The sequence below is a fragment of the Lissotriton vulgaris genome, chromosome 2_1 (assembly GCF_964263255.1).
Source record: "Lissotriton vulgaris chromosome 2_1, aLisVul1.2, whole genome shotgun sequence".
NCBI classification, from domain to species: domain Eukaryota; kingdom Metazoa; phylum Chordata; class Amphibia; order Caudata; family Salamandridae; genus Lissotriton; species Lissotriton vulgaris.
Window position 1 is genome coordinate 1284202216 of NC_141687.1, and position 20689 is coordinate 1284222904.

General features: G+C 43.5%; 1 protein-coding gene across 3 annotated transcripts in view; it reads right to left on the minus strand.

The window, feature by feature from the left end:
- RNF214 (ring finger protein 214) overlaps positions 1-20689 on the minus strand; it is a 232873-nt gene that overhangs the window by 130294 nt on the left and 81890 nt on the right. For all 3 annotated transcript variants that reach the window (XM_086957033.1, XM_086957035.1, XM_086957034.1), the window contains exons 6-9: positions 19902-20041; positions 19156-19224; positions 3392-3488; positions 2749-2837 (exon numbers count right to left, since the gene is read on the minus strand). In XM_086957033.1, the coding sequence (XP_086813159.1) occupies positions 2749-2837; positions 3392-3488; positions 19156-19224; positions 19902-20041 (395 nt within the window). The remainder of the gene's footprint in view (positions 1-2748; positions 2838-3391; positions 3489-19155; positions 19225-19901; positions 20042-20689) is intronic.

A 20689-nucleotide genomic window follows, 5' to 3' on the forward strand; every position in this document is an offset into this window, starting at 1 on the left:
AAATGTTGTGAATTTGCCTGTGTTGCGCAGTTTTGCTTTCAGCAACACCAAGCTTTTAGCTTCTGTAGTTTAAAAGATGTATTAATGTGCCTGTGTTGTGCTTACAGCAACACAAAGCTTGGTAACTTGTTTAGGTTTAGGTAAAAGAAAAATGGTTTGGCCTGTGTCGTACTTACAGCAACACCAAGCTTTAAGCTTTATATGTCTCTGTTTATGTTAACCATTTGATTTTCTTGTGATAGTTTATGCAAGTATTTACATAGGTGCTACAGTTTTATTTATAGGTTGTAGGATATACTATTCATAACTCATACATTAGTCGAGTGTTTTGCTTTCAGGAAATGCATTTATATGATATGGATTTGGCCAATCTATTTATTATCAATGCTCTAAACTTTGACTGTTTTTAGGGTAGTTATGTATGGTAGCTGGTCTCCATACACTTGTTTTTATGCTTCAGTGTGGGTGATGCGCACACCTTTTTACACTGACTTCTCCCTATACAGTTTTGTGCCTTATGCAAGTATAGATTGTTGCCTACAGCTTCTTAATTCAGCCAGTAATAGAATTTTCATAATACGCATTCATTGCCCGTGTCATTTTAGTCATACTGGATATGCCACATAACTTATTAATGTACGTTATTTAATTTAACGGCTATGTGGTCTTCCTGGCTTGTGGATTTTCCATTTAGTTAAGGGGTTGCCACTTTTTTTTCCCTGTGTACGGCGATTTCCATTTTGTGTGGATAGGTCACTTTGTGATATTCACTTTTTCGCGCATATATCACCTGCTGTGTCTCTACTTATTTTGTTTCAATTTATTGGGTTTAATTATCCACTCTGTGTAGATTCTACGGCTTCTGTAATTTTGTGACAGGGTGTGATTTTATTTTTTTGGTTGTGGTTCATTATTCCACACCTTACCTTGTCGTCTTAATTAATGCAATGTATTTTCTTTTACGAATTATTGCATATTTCTTTTCCTTCATTCTGTGTTTGCAATTTTTCACCAATGTTGATTCATATTATTATTGTACTTTTGTTTACATCAATGTTGATTCATATTATTAATGTACTTTTGTTTCTGTTCAAAAGGGGGAAGGTGATGTAGTCGTCTAGTTCTTGCTGCTCAGCCATAAGTAGTATGAATGTTAGTGGAATGTTGGTGCGCGTGTGAGTGGAGTGTTGGAATGCTTGTGTGTGAGCGTGAGGATTCAGTTAGAGTTGGGCTGAGCAACAAGTGAGCTGCTCCTGGTGGGGTCCCCCCTAGATACTTACCATCTGATGAATAAAGCATCCTTCTAATGCTACACCTGGTCTACTCATCATTTATTCATCTTATTACAACAATCTAAATTGAGCGCCCACTGGAAGAAATGTGTCCTGCTTAGTGAGGCATCTTGTGTAAACATTAATTGTTTAAACTTTCAACAATGGTGCACTGATTAAACCGAGTCTACTCTGCCGATTCATTTAGTGGTGTTATTGCATGTGAACCCTGTCAACAGTGTTTGTGAGGTTGTGTCTGATGTCATAAAAAATGGCCTTATTCACAGTTTTTTTCTGATCCCACATGGCAATTGCTATGGGTAAATGTTTCACAGTTTTAATGTGATTCATTCTCACTTCAGAGTTCTTAGGTTATTATGTTAAAGTAACCTTTAAAATGCAGAATCACCCGGAGGTGTCTTGGCGCTAGCTCTGTTGAGTGGGCTCACGTGAGTCATTACTTAGAGAAGAACCAGGTTTTTAATACAACAAATTGGGCATGGCTTTGATGTAAGGAGGTAGAAAATCAAAGCAATAATTCCCTTTTCATTTATCAAAAGACAAGCCTATTCTTATCAATCAATAAATAACACCGGCAAACCAAATCTAAGGCTTATGTGATATAGTATCTAAAAGCTTCTCACAAAGAGATCTTTTGATAGAATCAACAAAAAAGAATAAGAAAAGCTTTGTGTTACATATACCTGTCCCTTTTCTAAGTACTAGGATACCTCCCTCATATGTTGGTGAGGGGTTAGATAATTCCATTGTTTTGCAGTGCTCATCACAAAGCTTCTTCCACCCCAATTGGTCCGTATAAACTAAGGGACCACACGTTTCTTGGCTCCGGAGGTGGCAGATTTCTACTTGGCTCATACCATTTGAAACTATTTTTCAAGTAATCTGGACCCTCATTATGAAGGGCTTTGTAGGCTAGGCATAGAGCGTTAAATCTAATTTGTTGCCTGATGGGGAGGCAGTGCAGCTTATAAATGGCTTGCGAGGTAGATTTATATTTGTGGATACCGTCAAGCGGTTTGTTCAGATATTGGTGTTGCATGTTTAGATACAGGCCATTATAATCTATTTTTTATAAAAACCAATACTGTTACCACCGTTTTTTGTGTATAAACGGGAATAAAGGGGAGGATTTTTTTTTATCATCCTCAACATGTGTAAAGAGGATGAGATAACCGCATTCACCAGCTGATAAAAAGTGAGTTTGTTATCCACTACAGCTCCTAGGTTCCTAGCCTTGCTCACAGAAGAGGGCAAGGTTCCTAATTTCTCTGGCCACCACAGTGGTGACCAAAGGGAGGTATGATTTGCAAATGGGATGGCCTCAGTCTTCAAGGACTTCAATTTTAGACAGTTTCTGTTCATCCAATTACCAATGGTCAACATGCAGTCATGAATCTCAATTCTATACTGTTGCCGTGGGTGATCCTCTGCAAAGTACTACAGTGTCCACACTCACCTGAGCATAGTGAGTCGCATCTTGGCCTCATTTTCTGCTTCGGTGAGCCTCAGGAATATCAGTTCTTTCCGAGTCTCCAGAGACATCACCTAAAGGCAGAGAAACAGCTGGTGTGAAACAGAGAATGCTACCTTTCGTCACAGTGCTAAATACAGACATTTACAGATCTGAGGAAAAGTGGTGACCAAATCAAACAATTTCTTCTGACTTAGGGAGTAGAGAGCGATTTTGACAATCATTATATGCTCCAGACATAACCTCTATATAAACACTTGGCTGTGTCTTTCGCACTAGTCTTCAAAACATGTGACAGTGCAAGATACTTTAGGGACCAGTGATTCTTTCAATGTTGTGGGCCATTGTATGTGGCTAGGTCTTAAGGTTCAATCAGTGGACCAAACCATCCAATATAGGGACCTTTGTTTGATCACACGGACAGACGTTCAACCTTTCAGTATGAGATTGACAAAGCAAGGTCGATAAAATGAGTCCCATAGAGTTTGTGTAACAAAATGCATTATCTGAGAATGGCATCAAGAGATTACCTTGTAGGTGAATATGTTCTGCTTAGCTTTTTTAGTGGGATGGGTATATGAATGTGAGCTGCGGATAATAACACATGGGCTGGGTACTAGTCTCTCACCTCTGCCTCTAGGGCTCGTTCAGTCTCCTCCAGAACAGTCCTGCTGATTTCACTGTACTGTTTTTTCAACTCAACCAGCTCCTCCTCCCAAGCCTCCCTGTGGACAAAGAAGGATAGAGAAAAACAGATTTGTGAACAAGCAGAATACACAGACACACAGGAATGAGCACTATAAAAAGAGTGTACAGACACAGGTGTGTGTACAAGCAAATTACATATAGAAGCAGACTCAGCAGTGACAGACCAGCACAGACTATTGAAAAATATCAATCCATCCACTAGAGAAACACTAACCTTATGAACAAAATTCCAGAGTTTTAAGTAAATAGCAGAACAGCACTCAGGTCAAACGGTAGGTTTTGACGCCCGCTGAAAGGCCACAGCCCAAAAACCCCAAATTGTAGCACTGACTCTGAACTGCTTACCCATGTTAAGCAACGATTGGGTGTGGCATGATGCACAACATGACTGCTGCTCTGGAAAGTAGCTCCCGCTCTCCGCCTCAAATCCTTTGATGTCCTGCCACACAGCTGTTTAATCACATCTGGGCCCAAGGAGGAACTGACACAGATGAAGAGAGGCATCAGCTAGTGTGATTCCGGGACGCATGCTTGTTTTGCAACCTTCACTGTGAATGCCTGTTCCAGCGTGTCGTAACCTCATTGTCGGGGTTGCACTGTGGGGATCTAAGGGGTGGGCCCCACTCCCTCCCCACCAAACGATGTCTTCAATCCACGTGGAGTCAGGCCCACACAGACATTACACTGCTTGATATATGTGTTAAAGTAAGCATCACAGAAGGCCTCGACGGGGAAAGGAGTCGCTTCCCTGACTGCCGTCAGCTGACTATCACCACTGATGATTTGTACCGCCAGAAGGGGTATTGGGGCCTCTGCTGCAGACTCACTAGCTGATCGAACCCCTAGCTGATGACTAAGGGTTGGTCATGACCAACACTATACTGACCAGGAAGCACTGCTGCTTCCTAATAACCCCACCCCTCCCTCGCCACACTCAGTTAGTGTGTCCTGCTGAATTGGGGAAAGGGAGGGGGTTGATGAAGGAAACAAAGTGACAGACAAAGGTTGGTTGAGATTTAGGAAAACACAGACCCAAGGGGCCTGTGACTACCATTACTCCCCTGCAAAATCGTAGGTGAGCCTATGGACAAAGCTACATGGAGACTAGGACTGACACCTGGAGTGATCATTTTTATTTCCCACCACTTTTTTTCCCAACAAAGTTTAGGACTTATTCTGAAATTTGCTGGTAGCACTGACCCTGGCATAAATCACCCCAAAGACAGCTGCCTCATCTCACCTAGTAGCTGTCAGCTAGTTGTTGCCATGGGAAGGATAAAGATAGCGGTCACTCACAGCAGTTTAAGATTGACAAGTTCATAAAGATAACCAAAGGTCCTGCCCAGAGAATTGAACCCCACACTGGAGCAAGCCCAGAGGACTTTGAAACCAAGATGTTCCACGCATACATTATTCTTCAATCGTTGGAGGTGACTGTTGGAGAAATAGGCCTCTGTTTCACCTTCCATTGCCAGGACCTCCATAATGTGGTGGTTACCGAAGCAGAAAGAAAAATTTGTGACGGAGGACACAGTGACTACTCTGCTAAGTAAAATGACGCCGATACTCAATTCTGTATGACATCCAGAAGACAGCAGAACATGTGGGGAAGGGAGTGCATCAATAATTTGGGGATTTAGGTTATGTGAGAAAACATGGTGTATTATATGGTATGGTTGTGCGACCTCACTGTCGAATACATCCACAAAACCACTGTGGCTTCAAGCAGGCAGATAAACAAACGAACAAGTGATTGAATTATTGATTCAATATTGTCTGATGTTTTGAATCCATCTGTACTGCTTTATCTAGATGATATTTTGGTGTTTCTAAGATCCTGGTAGATAATCAAGAATATGTGCCTTTGGTGTTAGCAAGACTTCAGCAACATCATTTGTCTTGTAAACCTGAGACTTGTGAATCTGAGAAGGACAGACTGAGTAGCTAAGATTTACACTGAATGCTTCTGGTCTTCTATGGATGTAAGGACGCTATCAGCTATTTTCAAAAGCCTTCGCTGTTAATGAAATGTAAAGCTTCTTCTGATTTGAACATTTTGATTGTTAATTCAATAAGAATGTTGCAGAGATAATTAGTGACATTATCCTTGTCTTGAACAAGGATCTAGCTGAAAGAGTGTTTAATATGTTCAAAAGGATTTTTACTCAAGCACCAATTTTATTTCATCGTAGTACTTCTACAAATTTATTATGGAAAAAGACACCTCTGAAACAGCTAAAGGAGTAGTTTTGGCACAAAAACAAGAATATGAAAGGCAAAAACAGCCTTTTCAACTCATGTTTTGATAGAGTTATCAAAATTACTCAGTTCCTGAATTCTTGAGCTTTTAGCTGGCACTGAATGGAGACATCTTTTGATGGGCACTAGAGAACCACTGAAATTCAAACAGATTCTAGTAAGTGGTATGGTTTTCAAAATCTTTAATGCAGGAAAAATTGTCAAGCTAGATGGATACTTAAAGTTGTTAATACCTATAGTATCTTTTTCAATATCAATTTTAATTCCTAGTGCAAATGCCATTTTGGCAAATGCGATTTCTCATCATTGTCCTGAGCCATCACTCCCTTATGATCAATATGTCATTCCTTCTCATTGTGTGGCAGGAACTGTTCAGTCTTTCTGTTAAGATGGCTCAGTGTGAGAAGTTGGCCTGATGTATGATGTCCACAATTCTGTGGGCACCTTGTATCAGTCCAAACATCCCTTACGGTGGTGGTTGTAAGTCAACCTTAAAAAGACAAGCTATCCTAGGGGTAGCATGGACTAAGCAGCCTTCAGGGTAAACTCAAGAGGGCATGTGAAGCCAGCTGTTTTACCATATGCAATCCTGTAATATCAAATGAAAGGACACCACACAAGTTCTATATTATAAAAATGTATGTATTTATTACTAGAATAATCCTCTGTACTCTTTAGGAGTATAGAAGCACAAGCGTTTAAACAAAAGCACAGTATAACATATGAAAGTTGCACAATTATGGATGAGGCCGGTGGCCACTCAAACCATAGATCAAAAAAGTGGTATAAGTATCACTAATCGAACAGTGGTAAGGCCCGGGGCCTTGGGAATCGCTGGGACTAAACTGGACTAACAGTAGTTAGGACGGGAGTAGCCCGCGGGAATAGGGTGCAGCGCTAAAAGCACAAGCATGCACCAATGCAAAGTCAATGGTGCGTAAAAGTTATCAAGTTACAGTTTTAGGAGTCTTAGGACTGGACTAGAAGTACAAAACTTTAGACTTAGACACTAGAGGTGTAAACCACTACAGGAGCACTAGCGTTCAAGAGTTACCTCACCCACAGGAAGCGGGTGCACAGGTGCAAAGTCGTGTCGGGTTTCGTCGTGTAGATCTATGGAGCTTGGAGATGAAGATGCTGCAGGCGACCAGAAGAGAAGTGTCCGGTGTGATCCAAGGGTGGATCGAAGATGTAGAGTACCTGAAAGCAGAGTGGACAGAGTCTGGGTCACTCAGCAGTGACCAGGGTGTAACCAGGAAGGAACCAGGCAATGTCGGGCGCAATCAGGTGGTTGTCGAGAAGCTTGTCTCCGCTGCCACGTGGACTCTGGGGCACCGAGGATGTCCAGGAGTGGATCACGAGCTGTCCCACGAAGGCTCTCGCTGTCGGCGGTGTCGGCTTCCGGATCGGAGTTAACAAGCCTTGGCGAGTGCAACCCACGCAGGATTCGTAGATCGCTTCTTACTCGGACCAGCAAGGTCAGAGCGGGTGCTCCTTTTCAGGGGAGCGAGGGCCAGTCTGGAGCAACCAGACTAGCAGTGTAAATTCAAAGGTTCTTCGGTCCTGGGGCCGCTAGCCAACGGGCAAGCGACCGGACCAACACGTCGAGCAGAAAAATGCAAAAAGGCCCCACGCAGCACTCGGTGAGTGTGGAGGAGAGAGCTTTGGTGCAAAAGCTGCTCCGGGCTGGGGCTTCACAAACCCCAATGCACAGCGTCGAGGGAGCCTCAGGAGCTGAACGGTCAGCACTTCGTAGTTTTTCCAAGATGGCCGGCCCCACGCTTCAGGTCGCCTCCACGGGTCTCAGATTCGCTGGGACTGTGGATCGGGCTGTTGGAAGGCAGGAAAGCTGGGTCTTGTCGATCTCGGTCGCTCGAGTTCCGGCGGGAACTGCAACAAAGCAAACGGTGAGGCGCTGGATGGTGCCTGTTTGCACGGGGTGGTCACTCCTTGACCACAAGGGAGATTCTTCAGTCTTCTACGTCGAGTAGGATGCCGAAGGGTCCAGAGTTTCCTTTCATATGTTTCAGTAAGGATAATCTGATGTGCGTTGGCACTGCTCCCACCTTTATTCCAAACCTGTGGGCTGGATTACCAGCTAGGTCCCTCCTATGGGTGGGACCAAGGAAGGGGGTGGTTACACCCCTTTCCCTTTGACCAGTTTCGCGCCAGGACTGGGGCTGGAGTGCCCCAGAACCGGTTTGACTGGATTTTGCATGGGACACCTTGTGTGCCCCAGGCAGTGTCTAGTTTCTTTCAGCCCTCCCTACTCCAATCCACTATCTCCTGTCTGGGGAGGTGTAGCACCTCCCTGCGACAGGAAACCTTTTGTCCAGGCCTCCCCTGCCAAGTTTCGGTCAGCAGTAGGAGGTCAGACTTGTGTCCGTGGCAGCAGCATCCATTTTGTGATGCTGAGGCTCTGGTTAGGATTAACCGCGTTTTAGCAAAGTAACATGTCTTCTCTCTCTAGAAGGGTGGAATGCTACCCCCGTTGCCAGGACTGGCGAGGGGGTAGTATTCCAAAGCGTATGACACCTTACACGACATGTTTTGATAAAGCCAAACCAAAGTTAGCAAGTAACCGCGAGGATTATCATGCACTTAAGAGTATATGGTATGGCAATATTCCGGAACAGCAGTATGGAAATGGTTCCGACCACTGCAGACAGGCTCAGCTTATGCTAGAGCACCATCTCACATAAAACCAAGCACTCTGCCTCCAGGATTGTTAAGGCCTGCCATAGGAGTGACTGATAGGTATATATGTGTCCAGATATAGGTTTAGATATAGGTATACTATATCCAAGCTAGGGGTGATTACACCACCTTGCCCCAGCTGAGTGATCAGCCAGTTGTGTCGATTTAAGTACCAGCCAGGGGTGGCAAAAGATATGCTGCAGTCCCTGGTAGGCCTTGGATGCACCTATGCCCTGAGAACCTATAGTGCATTGTACAGGGGCTGATAAGGTGTCCAGTACCAAATTGGTGTTGTATCTAGGGTACATGGAGTCCATTTTACAGAGAGAGCAGATAGTTGGCCTGGGACCCTGCTAATCAGAGTCCCAGGCTAAGTCGAAAACCAGCTAAACACAAGGCAAAAAATCTGGGGTAACCATAGTCTGGTATCCACCTTCCTACACTCAGGAACAAATGGATCTGAAGGACTCAAAGGACCTTCATCTTAAGACTGATTTGGTTCAAATAAATCAGTTATTTCAGTTAACAAACATGTTTGTCTTGAACAAAGAACTATAAGTTGATATAATAAGAACGTGTCATGACTATGCCATTTCGGGTCACAGAGAAGTATTTAAGATGAGGTTAGATTTCGTTTTGCAATCTTTTGGCAGCCATCTGCTCATTCCGATGTTGAAAACATTTTCTTGCCTGTCCTGTTCGTGTCCAACACAAATGATTACATTCTTAGCCTTTTGGAGATTTACAGCCACTACCAGTGACTTCGGAATCTTGGCAAATAATATCAAAACACTTCTTCTGTAAGTGACTTGGTAAGTAGTTCAGCCACTTTATCCCTCCTTATCCCCTGCTGATCCTCCACTTTCAGAAGGATCTCAAGTAGGAATAGGTACAGTAAACAGCTTTTTAAAGTTGGACAATTTTTCTCCCATGCCCAAGTCACTTTGAGAAGAAGAAATGGCTCTATGTTTTGGTAGACATTTTGTATCTGCAAGGTTGGCTCGTACCATTTATAAGAGAGGACATCAATATCTTTCACATTTAGAATAACCTCTGTGTAAGCGATAAGGAATTTATGACACTTTTTTCTCTTTCATTATGCCAAGTCTAATGAGAAAACAGAGGAAACTACTGTAATGAAACTCTAGAGAATTGGGCTTCCTATTTAGCAATGGCAGAAGTTTTTTTTAGTAACAATGCAACTGAGTCAAGGGAAGATTACAAACTATGAAATAGATTTGCAGCACTCATTCTGTAGTTGGCTAAAAGGTGAAAAAACATCCACTGGCTTTCTCCTCACCCCCCTGCAGCTCAGATTTGACACAGGACTTTATGGAATGGGTTGTTGGGGAGGAATGTTGACTGCAAGAGTTGAGGAGGGAAGAAGGGTCGGTAATGGACTTGCAAACCTGGGTAGAAATAATTACATGTTTTGCTGAGGATTATGTGGGACCATATGCACAGTAGAGTGACTCATCGGAAGGTTCTGTAGAAGATGACAAGTGTGTTTGAAGATGATCTAGGATGGAAGGGTGCTGATAGATTTAAGAATTATGTTGGTGGACAACAATGAAGCTGGAAAGCCCATGTCCTTTCAGTTATATATTTTGGAAGCCTGTATAGCCTGAACGAGACTGTAAAACAACATGTCTATGTAGAATGGTTATTATAAATACTGATGGTTTGAAGAGTGGAATGGGTTGTCGATTCCCCCCAAAAAATAGACGGAGACTGCATAATAGTAAATTTCTATTGGCCGCAGAAGGTTAGATCACTCTTGAACACCAGAGAGGAAACCCTTTATACAATATTCCTGCCCTGCAAAGTAGCCCGTCAGTTTCCTGCACTGTAGCAGTTGCTCAGATAATGAAATTAACAACAGGGCGCGGGCTCAGAGCCTGTAACGGCCGTTTATCATCAGATAAACCTAATAGTCCTACTTTTTGCAGTGGCGCTTTTAGGAGCTGTATTGATTATATAATAGCATCTGTTAATTTTTGGTCAAACATGTTAGATTTGAAAGTAGATGTTAGAGCGACCATCGACCTTTGCATTTGCTCATAAAACCCGACCTCTTTGTTGGTAAAGCTCTGAACAAAGAGGGAATAATGCCTCTGTACGATGGTAGCATAGTGAGTAACAATCGTCGCGCCCTAAAGTGGCCGAATATATTAGGCAAGGTGGAATCCACGACACAAATATATAATGTTTTTGTCAGACGCTATCCAGTTACACCTAGACGCCCTAGAAGTGGAATTCCCGATAACAGCTACACACCTTAAGTTACAGGAGGCACTAGTACCAATATTTCGTAAAATACCAGGCGAACAAGGCAGAGCAGGAATTGGAGTAAAATCAGGTGCCAATTTGTAGTACAACAAGGAGTGTCGAGAGGCAAAGGCCGATCTCTTACTGGCAATAAAAAAGAACAATGTAATAGAAACAAGAGAGAAGAGAATTAAATACAAGCAAATTCAAGAAAAAGCAAAGAGAGAGTGGGAGGATGACCCTTGGACAGAGCTAATTGAAGCGGCTAAATCTAAAGACCATGAAGGCTTTTGGCGTATAATAGCCAAGGGTAGCAAGACAAGTAGGGATGCCAAGGACCTCTTTTTAGACGCAAAGACGTGGGAGGAGCATTTTAGCAACCTTTATGCTGAAGGTGACCACTCTACACCGAACTCGTTTGCGTTAGTTGCGCTCTTTGCCTGCTCAACTGCAATTTTAAATTCCCGTTTTGTATTTTATTTTTACTTTTGTTCACTTTACCTTGTTCTTAATCGTAGCGCCCCCCCTGGCCTCATTCTTGCACTTTAAAACCCCCCCTGGGGACCATCACCACTGCCTTTGGCGGGTCCGGGATCACGGGGTACCGGGGGACTTATCGGAGCGCCATCTTGGATCGGGCTGGGGCACTCTCGCGCATTCTCGCGAGATTTCGGCCTGCAGAGCCTATTTCAGGCAGCGAGTGACGGTAGGTCAGCCTGGAGAAGGTGACCACTCTACACCGAACTCGTTTGCGCTAGTCGCGCTCTTTGCCTGCTCAACTGCAATTTTAAATTCCCGTTTTGTATTTTATTTTTACTTTTGTTCACTTTACCTTGTTCTTAATCGTAGCGCCCCCCCCTGGCCTCATTCTTGTACTTTAAAACCCCCCCTGGGGACCATCACCACTGCCTTTGGCGGGTCCGGGATCACGGGGTACCGGGGGACTTATCGGAGCGCCATCTTGGATCGGGCTGGGGCACTCTCGCGCATTCTCGCGAGATTTCGGCCTGCAGAGCCTATTTCAGGCAGCGAGTGACGGTAGGTCAGCCTGGAGAAGGTGACCACTCTACACCGAACTCGTTTGCGCTAGTCGCGCTCTTTGCCTGCTCAACTGCAATTTTAAATTCCCGTTTTGTATTTTATTTTTACTTTTGTTCACTTTACCTTGTTCTTAATCGTAGCGCCCCCCCTGGCCTCATTCTTGCACTTTAAAACCCCCCCTGGGGACCATCACCACTGCCTTTGGCGGGTCCGGGATCACGGGGTACCGGGGGACTTATCGGAGCGCCATCTTGGATCGGGCTGGGGCACTCTCGCGCATTCTCGCGAGATTTTGGCCTGCAGAGCCTATTTCAGCCTTCAATCGGTCATGCAGCGGTGACGCGCAGCGGCAGCGCCTGACTCGCGCCGGAGTCAAGCCAGAGTCCTGCCCGTCTGCGCCCGTCAGCGCTTAGGCAGGGCTTGGGCAGGGGACTCTGGCTTTCTCAGTATGATATCTGCTGCTAGCCTGCGTTCATTGCGTCAGGAGGTAAGAGACTGCCATCATGGCACCCTGGATCCGCTTAGTGGCCCTTTTCACTGCCCCACCTGCCTTTTCAAACTCCCTAAGCCATTTTAAGTCTCCAATGTAGATCGCCCCGTGTTCACAAGCCTGACTCTGTTTCAGGCGGTGCCTCCCAAACTACCCTTAAAATATTTCATCTGAATGTCAGATCTTTGACTTGTCACAATCAGGAAGTGCATTCGTTGATTACCGATGATAATCCGGATATCTTTTTCTTCACTGAAACCTGGCTACACGATCAATCCATGGCGATTATCAATCTAGCCCTCCCTGCAGGCTATACCATGTACTCACACCACCGGAACACTAGAGGCGGAGGCATCGCAGTGGCGGTTAAATCTTGTTATCCTTGCGCCTGGAAACCTACCACCATAGTAGGGTGTGAGAGCGCGCATTTCAACATCACGGTGAGCCCCCATTTTACCTTTTCGGGACTACTAATCTATAGGCCGCCCGGTCCTGAGGGCGCCTTCCGCCACAGCCTCCCGGAGGTAGTCGCCTCTTTAATTATGAAAACGGTTAACTTCACGATCATTGGCGACCTTAATCTGCACATGGAAGCTCCTCTTTCCAACTCGGTCCAATGCTTGTTGGCGGATCTTGAAGCATTCCAACTTAGCCAACTAGTACAATCACCTACTCACATTGGTGGACACTTGTTAGATCCCTTCGTGACGAACCTCACCACCAATATCTCGGTGCTCCAACCGAGACCCATGGTCTGGACCGATCATTATATGATCGAAGCTCACATTTTCACTTCTACGCCTACCCCCAGAAATAATGCTCCTGTCATTCTCAAACGCCCATGGAGAAATCTAGATCTTGAGCATTTTCACCAGTTACTGGCGAAACATCATCCCCAACCACCTACAGAAGTTTCCAGTGGGTATGATAATTTCTGTGATTGGTTAAATCACTCATTAGATACCCTTATACCGGCCAGATGGAGTAAGACTAGATCGAGTCCCTCTAGTCCTTGGTATGACGAATCTCTCAAAAAGCTTAAATCTTCCTGCAAAAAAGCCGAACGTGCATGGCGCAAAAACTATGATGCTGACCTTAAGTCAGCCTATAGGGCCTGCACCAGAGTCTACCATCGGGCCATCTGTTCGGCTAGGGCTGCCTTCTATTCGCTGGAGATTAAGAACAGCACCAATCCCACCAAGGCTATCTTCAGAGTTTGCAATGACCTTACAAGCAGAAAGACCGATACCACTACTCTTGAAGCCTCACTAGCTCATTGTGAGGATCTGGCCTCGTTTTTTGTGGAAAAGGTGGAAGCTATTTATAGGTCATTCTCGCAGTCCCCTATCAGGGAGAACATCATTGTATCCACGGCCGCTAAGCCATTGCTTATCATCCCTAGCCCTACTCTGGAGGAGTTTTTAGCTCTGACGTCTAAAGTCAAAACTGGCTCCCCGGATGATCCTATGAGACCTACTCAATTCCGGGAACTCGCCCAGTGCTGCTACCCTGCAATGCACAGTTTGATGGATCTGTCCTTTACTACCGGCAGTGTTCCTAGGGCATGGAAACAGGCGACTGTCATTCCGATTCTCAAAAAGCCTGCCCTTGACCCTACTAAATCTGAACACTACCAGCCGATCTCCCTTCTTCCTTGGCTCGCTAAATTAGCAGAATCTCATGCTAATCATATCCTGTCTGCCCATCTGCAAGAAACTAATATTTTGGACAGTTCCCAGAATGGGTTTTGGGCGGGCCATAGTACCGAGACAGCGCTCTTGGTCATGGTGGAACATATTAGGAGGATGTTGGACCAGGGTCAGACGGCGGCACTGATCCTATTGGATCTTAGTGCCGCCTTTGATACGGTCTCCCACCAGATCCTCCTACACCGTCTCATGGAGGCTGGAGTTGGAGAGTTAGCACTTGAATGGTTCCGCTCCTTCCTCGCGGATCGAACCTTTAAAGTATCCACTCCCCCCTTTGTTTCGGCCTCTCGTTCCATCCATCAGGGTGTCCCGCAGGGATCGGCCCTCAGCCCTACCCTTTTCAATTTATATGTTCAGCCACTGGCGGAGGTAGCCCATAGCTTTGGTCTCACCATAGTGTCATACGCCGATGATACACAGCTGGCGGTGGCACTCAATGGTGATCCAACATGGATGCCCCTACCTTTCAGTCAGCCCTTAAAGCTGTGGCTGGCTGGATGGCTAACAACCGACTCCAACTTAATGCCTCTAAGACCGAGGTCATTATTTTTGGTAGGGAAAGTGGACTCTGGGGTGATCAATGGTGGCCATCTGAATTAGGCCCTGTTCCCATCCCCGTGGCCGAAGTCAGGAATCTTGGGGTGTGGCTCGATGACAAACTCTCTTTCACATCCCACACAAAGCGCGTAGCTGGTACTTGTTTTGGTGCCTTGCAGTGTCTCCGACCCATCTTCAAGTTTTTTGATGCGGACACCAGACAGATCATAGTCCAAGCTCTGGTTCTTACCAGATTGGACTATGCCAGCTCCTTGTTTTGGGGTGTAAATCAGGCTGAATTGGCTCGCCTTCAGAGGGTGCAAAATGCGGCGGCCAGGATGTTGGTCGGCCTCCCAAAATTTGTGTCTGCTCGCCGCACGATTCAAGACCTCCATTGGCTGCCTGTGGGGCAAAGAATTAAGTTTAAAGCTCTCTGCTTGACTTTTAAAATTCTTAAGTCTGCTTTCCCCACCCCATCTTATCGCAGACAATCCAGCACTATGTTCCTTCCAGAGCCCTTCGTTCCTCAGGCTCAAATCTTGCCATGGTGCCACGCTTTAAAAGAGCTAGAATGGGCGGCCGCTCTTTTTCAGTGATGGCGGCAGTACTTTGGAACTCTTTACCTGCCACTCTCCGCTCCATTTCTGATCTGCTCCCTTTTAGGAAGGCTCTGAAAACCTTCTTATTCTCTTCAGTTTAGCTTTCTGCTTGGTCCACTTTTGCTGTGTTGTGTTTTACCATCTCCTGAAAGCGCCGGGACGCCTCTTGGCTGCGGCATCTGCACGCTATACAAGCGATAATAACATAACATAACATAACATATGCTGACAATCAAATAGAAGAACTACCCGGCCTCATACCAGTGGTTCCCAGTTCAAACATAAACACTCTGCACTTTAGCTTGGAAGAAACACTTTTAGCAATTAAAGCAGTCAAACCAGGCAAAGCCCCAGGGCTTGACAAAATCCCGGATGATTTATTAAAACATAATGACAGTGTTTGGGGACCTTATATTAATTGTCTTTGTAACGCAATAGCGGGTGGTTCGCCGATACCGGAAACTTGGAAAGGGGCGGAAATTGTCACCATTTTTAAAAAAGGTAATCGTAATGATCCTGGAAACTACCGACCAATTAGTTTAATCGACATTTTACAAAAAATGTATTCTAGACACATGTTAATGAGATTAAATGATTGGCTCAATGAAAATAAGGTGATTTCAAAATTCCACGCGGGATTTAGAATAAAAACGAGCACAATCGACCAGGTTTTTAGATTTTTATGTTTATGCTGGAAATACATAAATATAAAAAAAGGCCACATATATAGCTTTTATAGACTTTAAAGCTACCTTTGATCTTGTGCCTCGGAATTTGCCTTCGGAATCTCTAAAACAACAGGGGGTTCCCGCAGAGTTATTAAAGCAAATAACAAGATTACATGAGGACAATTTCGCAAAAGTAAGATGGGGCCCAAGGGGTGAATTGAGGGAGGTAATTCCTGTCAGACATGCCATGGGTGCGTGTTGGCACCCACTCTATTTTCTCTTTATGTTAACGACATCCCTAGTTATCTATTGGGCTGTGCACATGATTCTCTTAAACTGGGGGGGGGGGGGGGGGGGATCTCATGCCAGCCCTTTTATTCGCTGACGATACCATTCTTATATCCCGAACCCCCAAAGGTCTACAATCTTTATTGAATTATTTTGATACATATTGTAATGAAAAGGGCCTTGAAATAAATTCTGGCAAAACAAAGTACATGGCCATAAACCCACACAAGTCCTTTAAGCAGAATCTATCTATCAGAGGCCAAAAGCTAGAGTATGTACATTGTTTTAATTTTTTAGGGATAACACTGGATGCAAAGCTGTCCTGGAGCAGCAGCTGGAAAAAAAAATTGCCCAACTTTAAAATTCATTCCCAATAATAAAAATGCATGGTAGGAGCACCTCTAAAGTAATGACTCCTGCCCTGGAAGTATATAAATACAAAGTACAAGCAGCTGCATTATATGGTGCCGAAATCTGGAGACCACATTGCAAAAGGACCTTTGAACCCGGGAGAAAACAAAATCATTAGGAGGGTGCTGGGGTTACCAGTAAGAACACCATTAATACCCATTCTGATGGATCTAAATGTTAAACGTTTGGATTACCACGCAGTACTAAGACCCCTATTACTTTGGTTGTGACTCTGGATAACCCCTGAATTAACCAGTTACAAAGAGGGCCTCAAAGAGATTTTAGAAATTGACAAAGGCAGGGGTACTCCGTGGATAAAACAGGTTTCCTTCTGGTTCGAGGAATTAGGTCTCACAAATTTTTGGGAAGCACCGACACAATTGATTGGGTGCAGCAAAACACTACTAAAAGCCACTTTTTTTTACTTACATCCAAAATAAGTTTATGTATAGTGCAGATAATGGTACATTAACATCTAAGTTCCTTTTCCATAAGGGAATAGCCAGCTTTGAAATGTTTATAGACATGATACGTCCCCCATTGGCTAAAGCCCTATACATGAAATTTAAGTATGCTGTACTAAATATTAATGCAAATACATCAAATTGGGCAGTAAACAGGAATAAAAATAATAATGAATGGTGCGAACTATGCAAAGATACCTCAAAGGAGAACGATTTGAATATTCTATTCTTCTGCCGTGCATATGGCAAAGCAAGGAATAAATGGATTAAACCAATTTGTCTTAACTTGAATATCAGAACATACACCGAGGCAGAAAGAATTTTGAAAACAGATACATCCCAAAAAATTGTTTTTAGTATTAGCAGGTTTTTATTCAATGTGAGTCTTATAAGAGTTAAAGTGGCACTGAAATTCTAAGGGATTACAAGTTTCCTAAAACTCACATGTTAATAACTTTTTGGGGGAAAGAATAGAGTAAAAAACAATGATTTTAAATTAATTTGCATCATTCTACATGCTTATAAGCTAAAATATATGGCCCAAACATCAAAACAAAACAAAAAAACAACAAAAAAATGGGATTGTTGGAAATAATATGCCCTGTAGAAATCATGTTTCTTGATCGAATTAATCATTTTTAAAATATTTTATGTCTAGATTTTAATTATTTTAAGTATTTTTAATAGGATTCATTGGGTCGACGAGTTATTGTATTATTGATCACGATCGCCTTTTTAAATTCTAAATAGAGATGTTCAGCTCCTATTTTCTGATTCCCCCACTGATGCCAGCATGAAATGTACTTTCTTCTATTGTCTTTTTTATGTGACTTTTATGGTTTTATTGTGAATAAAAATAAAGAATAAAATGAAATGAATGGTTATTGGAGCAGCGCTGGGATTCAGATTTTGTTATTGTGTTAACAGTTTCAAACTTTAAATAAAGATGTATGTAAGGTTGTCACCAAAGTGCTTTGCCTTCTCCTCATATTGATCCTGTGGTTCCAGCTCTACTAATTATTTGGTTCAGTTACAGAAGCATAAACAGTTTTTTCTGAAAGTTTTTGCAACTCTCAAGTTAAGATGAAGAAACATAATGACAAATCAAGATCAAGTTCACATTCTTTCCTTGTGTGTCAGGAGACAATGTTTGCTTTCGCATTTTCTTCCTCTTCATACATTGCCAGTAAACATTCTAACATAATACTTTGATCCATTTGTCATTAATCTTTTGGCTTTTTCGTGAAGTTGATTTGCACTTGACAGATGCAATCTGTCTCTTTTCCTTCCAACAGAAACAATACGTTGCTGATCCATCTGAACCTCTGCTAAACATGATACAAGGACAACTGGAATATGTGTTTGGCTGATCTTTTGATGTCATCTAATATTCTTGAATCACTTGAAAAGTATCTATGTAATGAGGGCTCTTTGAAAGATACAGATTTTTTTTGTGCTGTTTTGTTTATTCGTCATTTTCTCCAGCAGTATCTTACTAAACGTGGATTTTCAAGAGGGGAACACACGGTTACAGCCATACTGAGGGTTTTTCAGAAGAGCTTAGTGCTCAAAAGACGACAGCGCGATTATCACCCAGTCAGGCAGCTTGTGGCAGGACTCCCATGTTCAGTGGGTGGATTGTCCAAGCGGCCTACACTGCAAAGGCATATCCACAGTTGTGGTTATCGAGAGGACTGCGCCGTGATTTGCGATAAGCAACTGACAAGATGAGTGGCGGCAAGCCTGTGTTGTTCCGCATCAGAGTCAAACTTCTTCCTCATGGGCCTAATCAACACCATATGTTAGATGAAAGGAGAATGGTTAATCCTAAGAAATTGTACTTTTCAAGAAGGTGGTCTATCCAAATATTTGTGCCTACGGTCTCAATCCAAGACGAAATTGTATCTTTGCCTATGACGTCAGTTCCTGTTTAAATCATTTATAAAAGAAACATTAACAAGCAAGGGGTGCATGGCAAGCATGCTTTCTCTTATTTGTGACCTTCTCCTCTCAACTAGCACCTCTTGAGGAGACATTTGCAACATTTCATGTGTACTATTAACTGCAGGGCGGCACTAATGCCACTAGAAGTAACCCTTTCCTGAGGCAATCAAGGAGGAAACTTGACAGACATTTACAGCATCCAGTTCTTCACAGGAATAGGTTGAACCACAATAAAAAATAATACAGGAGAAATACAAAAGAGGGACAAAAGTAGATCATAATCAAAGTATGCCCTCCACAAAGCCTTACTTTTCTTCAGACTGCTCTGCTACAAGGGACACCACTTTATTTTCCTTCTCTTCCTGTTCCTTTAATAGTCTACAATGGAGAAAGAAAAGTAAAAAAATATAAGAAGAGAGTGCCTAAATAGTGTATGCAACAAAGGAAATACAGTAACAAGTGCTTCTTCATCACTACATAGGAATGTTAGAATACCACAAAATACCTATCTAGTAGTTTCTCCTTCAAAAATGAGAACTGGGGCAAACATTTAAGATGCGGCACTCTCCAACCTCGAAACACAGCATGTGATGCCTTCCAAAATCCATTTCCAGACGTGGTCTGGTCTTGAAGGAGTAGTTCTGAATACCAAACTTTAAATGCAATCATTGCAAATGGAGCTATGGAGATTGCAAGTGATTTCCTTAAGGCTAAGTAGTTTTCTGTTTTCTAGATGGCGACCAGGACACCTCCCTCCTCCCCCCTCCCCCCCCAAAGGCTCAGTGTCTAGTGTTTAATTTTTTTCTCCCACTGCTCTAGTTAAATCACACCAGGAGGCATATGAAAGTATATACAGGTAACATTTGCAGGGTTTTTGCCAGCATGGTTACAAGTTTTCAGGGAGCATTTATAATGTTTTTCCTGAAGCACTTGCAATGTTTTCACAAGGACAATTACAGGGCTTTTACCATGGTCTGGGTTTATTGTCTGTTATTCGACAAATTAATTTTTGGGGACTATAAGTGGCCCTAAAGAACCAAAGCCACAAGTATTACCTCTCGTTTTTCTCACGAAGCTTCTCAGTTTCTATCTTCAGATCTGGCTCCTTCAAAGAGAATTCCTTTCTCTCCCGCTCCATTTTCTTCTTGGTTTCCTCCCGTTTGATGGTCACATCCTGAATTCCTTTCAGAATCTCCTGAAAGAAGAAAAACCTGCTTGAAAGACTGTACATGCCACATGCACTTTCGGACGACCGCACATGCGCACCCCTAAAAGCCAAAAATGCGTCTAGAAAATAGCTAATTTCTACAACACGTGAATTTGTGTTTCCCTGTAGCCAGGTCACAAACCCATAGGGCCATGCCTTAACCCTTGCAAAAAAACTTAGAAAGAAACTGCCAAAGTACAGGAGTACAAATGGAAATAGGTCAATTATGGCACTTTGAGACTGCATGGTGGCCATGGAGCGCTGACGTAACCGAGTGCCATGCCATGCAGAAAGCATCACCAGTATTTGTGTGGCCAATGAGCGCACAAGGGTAGGGACAGGACCTGAGAAGGGCAATGTAAAACCAGTCAAAGGCTAGAGAAGGTGGCAAAAGCATAATTAAGTCAAGGGATCCCTAAGTGAGAATCTACGCTGGCATGTAGACAAAGCTCAAAAGAGACAAGATGGAAGGGTGCAGAAGAGATGGGTGAAGCTTTCGTTTAGAACTGACCAGCCATCAGAATCCAGCTAGAAAAAGGTATACAATAATTGCATCTGTCGAAGACCAACAGAAAAGCCGAGCTCACACTGCCCCAAATACCACAGCACCCACGAACAAACAAACAGCGGTGTAAT